The sequence below is a fragment of the Propithecus coquereli genome, unplaced genomic scaffold (assembly GCF_000956105.1).
Source record: "Propithecus coquereli isolate 6110/MARCELLA unplaced genomic scaffold, Pcoq_1.0 Scaffold42, whole genome shotgun sequence".
Classification (NCBI taxonomy): Eukaryota; Metazoa; Chordata; class Mammalia; order Primates; family Indriidae; genus Propithecus; species Propithecus coquereli.
Window position 1 is genome coordinate 1,258,440 of NW_012149952.1, and position 6,099 is coordinate 1,264,538.

At 39.3% G+C, this 6,099-nt stretch overlaps 1 protein-coding gene across 1 annotated transcript in view; it reads left to right on the top strand.

The window, feature by feature from the left end:
* The window catches only part of ZNF45 (zinc finger protein 45), a 20,332-nt gene extending 16,177 nt beyond the window's left edge, over positions 1 to 4,155 (top strand). The window contains exon 4 of the mRNA XM_012653227.1: positions 2,172 to 4,155. Coding sequence (XP_012508681.1) covers positions 2,172 to 3,991 — 1,820 coding nt within the window. The 3' untranslated portion in view covers positions 3,992 to 4,155. The remainder of the gene's footprint in view (positions 1 to 2,171) is intronic.
* Positions 4,156 to 6,099: the final 1,944 nt, after the last annotated feature.

Consider the following 6,099-nt stretch of genomic DNA (forward strand, 5'->3'; position numbering starts at 1 on the left):
TATTAACAATGGTTGGATACTTTCCGGACAGCGCTCATATGTATAGAGTGTGTGTGTGGTCTTAATGGTCTTAAGCATTTATGCAAAGAGATGCCTTTACTGCTTACAAAGCACCTCTGATATTTTTCTATTCTGTTAATGCTTGTCATAGCTACTAAGTTTATTTCAAACTCACTAATGAGTCCCAGCCTTCAGTTTGAACGTCCATATAGGAAAATTTATCTACAACACATTCCCCGGTTTTTACAGTCGGCTTTCAGAGACTACATTATTCCTGAGTTCACTTCCATTTGAAAAAGGAAAAATTTCAAACGGGGGGAAAGAACAAAACTTTCAGAAACAATCAATCGATAGGCCACATGCCACTTTTATGCTTTGTGATTTTTTTTCTCTCAAATAATTCTTACCATGATTTTGTGATCAGCATGATTTTCTTAGCAGCATCCGCTTAGCTTAGCCCTGAATCTAGTGAAGGCTTTCATCTTCCCCATGATATACCCTGTAAAGCAGTTGGTGTTCCCCATCCCTTTGCTATTATGGATAGATTATTTGAAAAAGCTCTTTTTATTTTGTAACTTGGCTTGAAGTCCCCCCAATGAAGTCAAACTGGGATTGATTTATTCAACATATTTATTAAACACTATGTGTCAGGCAGTGTTCTTGGAGTGGTGATAAAGTAGTGAATGATATAAAATACTTGTCCTCTTGGATATAAAGACAAACAGTGATAAAGGACATATATAGTTTTTCAGAGGATAACAGGTGCTGTGTAAAAACAAAACAAAACAGGTGAATGGAAATCACCAAACAGGTGTATGGTAGACAGGGAGAATTTACTATTTGATATTTGGTGATAAAAGAGGACTCGCTGATGAGGCTTATTTGAAAAGAGACCTGAATAAGAAGGGAGGAGCAAGCCATGATGCTAATTGGTAGAACAAAGTTCCAAGGAGAACATAACTCTTCCTGTCCAGTGTTGACTTTGAGGTCTGTACTCTTGCCCTACTTATTTCCTCCTCACAAGTTCTTGCTCTGTTTTAAAAGATTAGATTCTAATTTTTTACCTTTTTTGGCCCCTGTAGGTTATAGAAGCTTTAATTGTGATCAGGTTTTAGAATAATGTTTGTTACTACCATAATCATCTTCTCCCGGTTGTTCTCATAGAGGTTGTTTCTCACAGGAGGTAAAGGACCACTATCTGTTTATACTCAAACTTCAGCTACTTAGATGATGAGTTATTTTCTTTCCCAAACATCTTGTCTTTCCAACCAGTATGGTGTCTCAGAGGTGCCTAATATTGGAGTAAACTTCAAATGAAATCATCCAAGGCAAAGGTTTTTGACATTGCTAGGGGACATCTGATAATCTACCTGTAGGAGTATCGCTAGACATTTTGAGCAGGGCCACTTTTTTCAGATGTCCATGCAGTAAGCAAAATTCTGTGGAAGCTATTTATTAGACACTTGCTGCAGCAAAAGATGAGGACTTTAGTGAGGTGCAACTTCTTGGTAAAGATCGCCTAGGAAGTTTTTGTTTTGTTTTGTTTCACTTTGTAGCCACCAGTTTCTAACTTGTAGCTCACTTAGAAATTTAGCATGATTCTAAATGAGTTTCATTAATGTGCAGTGAATGGGAGCCCAGTGGACTGCCTCTTGGTTTCTTGGGCCATGTAAATCAGATAAGAAGATGACACGAGGTCGGGCGCGGTGGCTCACGCCTGTAATCCTAGCACTCTGGGAGGCCGAGGCGGGCGGATTGTTTGAGCTCAGGAGTTCAAGACCAGCCTGAGCAAGAGCGAGACCCTGTCTCTACTAAAAATAGAAAGAAATTAATTGGACAACTAAAAATATATAGAAAAAATTCGCCGGGCATGGTGGCGCATGCCTGTGTCCCAGCTACTCGGGAGGCTGAGGCAGGAAGATCGCTTGAGCCCAGGAGTTTGAGGTTGCTGTGAGCTAGGCTGACGCCACGGCACTCACTCTAGCCAGGGCCACAGATTGAGATTCTGTCTCAAAAAAAAAAAAAAAAAAAAAGAAGATAACACGATGATGAAAAACAGAACCTTCTCCTGGTTCAATGAAGCCTTAAGCTATTGGCTTAAGTTTATAACCTTGACATCTCTGAACAAAGCATTCATACGCCCCATCTCCGAATTTTCTTTATCCTTTTAGGAGGCAAGAATCTAAAGGAGATGGAGACTCTTCAAGAAATAGGATTAAGGTACCTGCCACATGAAGAGCTTTTCTGCTCACAAATCTGGCAACAAGTTACAAGGGAGTTAACCAGGTATCAAGATTCCGTGGTAAATATTCAAGAAATTGGCTCTCAGTTGGAAAAACAAGGTGTTGTACCCGGTAAAGATGAGGCATTCAGTAATCAGAATTCACATCTTCAAGCTCACCACAGAGTCCACACTAGTGAAAAACCCTACAAAGGGGAAGAGTGTGAGAAAAGTTTTAGCTGGAGCTCTCATCTTCAAATTGACCAGAGGGCTCATGCAGGCGAGAAGTCCTACAAATGTGAAAAATGCGATAATACTTTCCGTCGGTTTTCAAGTCTTCAAGCCCATCAGAAAGTCCACAGTAAAGAGAAATTATACAAATATGACGTATCTTGTAAAGGTTTCAGTCAGAGGTCACATCCTCACCATCATCAGAGAGTCCCCACTGGAGAGAATTCATACAAATATGAGGAGTATGGGAGGAATGTCAGGAAAAGCTCCCGTTGTCAAGCTTCTCTGATAGTCCATACAGGAGGGAAACCCTATAAATGTGAGGAGTGTGGTGTAGGCTTCAGCCAGAGTTCATATCTTCAAGTCCATCAGAGAGTCCACACTGGAAAGAAACCTTATAAATGTGAAGAATGTGGGAAGAGCTTCAGTTGGCGTTCACGATTACAAGCTCATCAGCGAATCCACACTGGAGAGAAACCATACAAATGTGATGCATGTGGCAAGGGCTTTAGTTATAGCTCACATCTTAACATTCATTGTAGAATCCACACAGGAGAGAAACCCTATAAATGTGAGGAGTGTGGGAAAGGTTTCAGTGTGGGCTCACACCTTCAAGCCCACCAGATAAGCCACACTGGAGAGAAACCATACAAGTGCGAGGAGTGTGGGAAGGGCTTCTGCCGGGCCTCAAATCTTCTGGACCATCAAAGAGGCCACACTGGAGAGAAACCATATCAATGTGATGCTTGTGGTAAGGGCTTTAGTCGTAGCTCAGATTTTAACATCCATTTTAGAGTCCACACAGGAGAAAAACCCTATAAATGTGAGGAGTGTGGTAAGGGCTTCAGTCAGGCCTCAAATCTTCTGGCTCATCAAAGAGGCCACACTGGAGAGAAACCATATAAATGTGGTACATGTGGGAAGGGCTTCAGTCGGAGTTCAGATCTTAATGTTCACTGTAGAATTCACACAGGAGAGAAACCCTATAAATGTGAGAAATGTGGTAAGGCCTTCAGTCAATTCTCAAGTCTTCAAGTACATCAGAGAGTCCACACTGGAGAGAAACCATACCAGTGTGCAGAGTGTGGGAAGGGCTTCAGTGTAGGTTCACAGCTTCAAGCCCATCAGAGGTGCCACACTGGAGAGAAACCATACCAATGTGAGGAGTGTGGGAAGGGCTTCTGTCGAGCCTCAAATTTTCTGGCTCATCGTGGAGTCCACACAGGAGAAAAACCATACCGATGTGACGTGTGTGGTAAACGCTTCAGACAGAGATCCTACCTTCAAGCCCACCAGAGGGTCCACACAGGAGAGAGACCGTACAAATGTGAGGAATGTGGGAAGGTGTTCAGTTGGAGCTCATACCTGCAAGCCCATCAGAGAGTTCACACTGGAGAAAAACCATACAAATGTGAGGACTGTGGAAAGAGCTTCAGCTGGAGCTCAAGTCTTATCATTCATCAGAAAGTCCATGCTGATGATGAGGGTGAGAAGTACTTAACTTCGTCAGAGGATTCACACAAGAAGGAAGCTCTGTAAAAATTATGTTTTAATATCTCAAATGGGTGCTTAAATATTCCAATTATCAGAGCCATCATAGGAGACAAAACATTTGTTTCATAAAAGAGTCAGTATTTCAGCTGGAGCTCCACATGTCACAGTGATTAGGAGACCGCACAGCAGAGAAGCCTCATGAGAGTGGAGACATACAGACTTCATTCAGAACCTTGACACTTAGCAGATACATGCAGATGAGAGGCTCAGGAAGGATGATTCTGATCTGGAGTTAACCAAAAGTACTATGATGGAAATACCAAACTCTATTCTACTAAAATACAAGCTCAAAAAAGAGAGAGACTTTATTGACTGCCAAATCTACTCTGCCTTTTCAGTGCCTAATATATTGTAAGTTTTTGGTAATATATGAATTACTATCATATTTGAAATTTTTATTCAGTTTCTAAAAGTTTCTATAAAATTATACTCAAGAGGAATTCTGCAAGGCTTGGAGGACATTGAAGTTAGTCTTATGGGCTCATTTTTCCTTTCCTGCAGTCCCTGTGGACTAGTATTTATCGAACTGAAGGTTGCAACCCATTAGTGGTTCCAGAACTCAGTTCTGTGGCTTGTGACTAGCATTTTCGTATGCTAACAGTAATTTTATTGAGGTATTATTTGCATGCAGTAACATGCATACATCTCAAATTTATGGCTCCATGAATTTTGACAAATGTATACACGTAATATAATCATCACCAAGATCGATATATACAATATTTCAATTAAACCAAAACAATTTCTTGTGCCCATTCCCAGTCAATCCCACCTCCAGTGCCAAACATTATGATTTTTGTACCATAAATTAATTAGGTCTGTTCCTGAGTTTCATATAGATTTAGTATGTACTCTTTTGTGTCTGGATTCTTGTGATCAAATATATGATCATCTCAATAGATTCAGAGAAAGCATTTGATAAAATTCAACATCCATTCTTGGTGAAAAAATTTCTTAAGGTAAAAGGCATCTATGAGAATCCCATAAACTAACACTCTTTTCGTAGTTAAGGAATAATTTATATAATGTTAAAATTGACTCTTTAGTGTATCATGAGTTTTGGCAAATGCTTACTATCATATAACTGCCATCACCACAATCAAGACATTAAACAGTTCTAGCACTCCCTGCCCAAAAATTCCCTTGTTCTGTGTGGTCACCTCCTCTCCCCATCGCCAGCCCTTGGGAACCACTGACCCATTTTCTGTTTATGTAGTTTACCTTTTCCAGGATGTCATATAAATGGAATCCTACAGTATGTAGCCTTTTGAGTCTGGCTTATTTCACTTATTTTAATGATTCTGAGATTCATCCATCTTGTTGTATATATCAGTACAGTAGTCACTTTTTATTGCTCACTAGTATGCTGTTGTGTGGATGTACCTCAATTTGTTTTTCCAGTTTATCACTTGAAGAATATTTGGGTTTCCAGGTTTTAGCAATAATCAAGGAAGCAGGTATAAATGGTACGTACAGTTTTCTGTATTGGCATAAATTTTCTTTTGTCTTAGTAAATACCTAGGAGTGGAATTGCTGGGTTGTATGGTAAGAGTATGTTTAACTATGAAAAAGTGACAAACTTCTAACAAGGTTAACTACCATTTTGCATTCCCACCACCAATGTATGAAAGCGCCAGTTTCTTATCCTCACCCTGGTGTCAGGGTTTTGTTTTGTTTTTATTTTGTTATTAGCATTTCAAAGGTTTATAATGATGTCTCATTTTTGTTTTGATTTACATTCCCCTAATGACTATGTTAAACAATCTTTACATATACTTGTTTGCTGTCCATATACCTATTTTCTTTGGTGAACTGTGTCCACATCTTTTGCCTTTTTTGTTTTTAAACTGGATTGTTTATTCTCTTGTTCCTGATTTTTTAGAGTTCTTTGTATGTTCTAGATACACATCTTTATCAGTTATGTGTTTTGCAAATATTTTATCCCATTATATGGCTTGTGTTTTTATTCCATTAATAATATTTTTCACAGAGGACAAGTTTTTTTTTTATTTTTGATTAAGTTCAGGTTTTGTCGTTGATGGATTGTAATTTGGTTTCAAATATAAGAACTCTTTGCCTAATCCAAGATCACA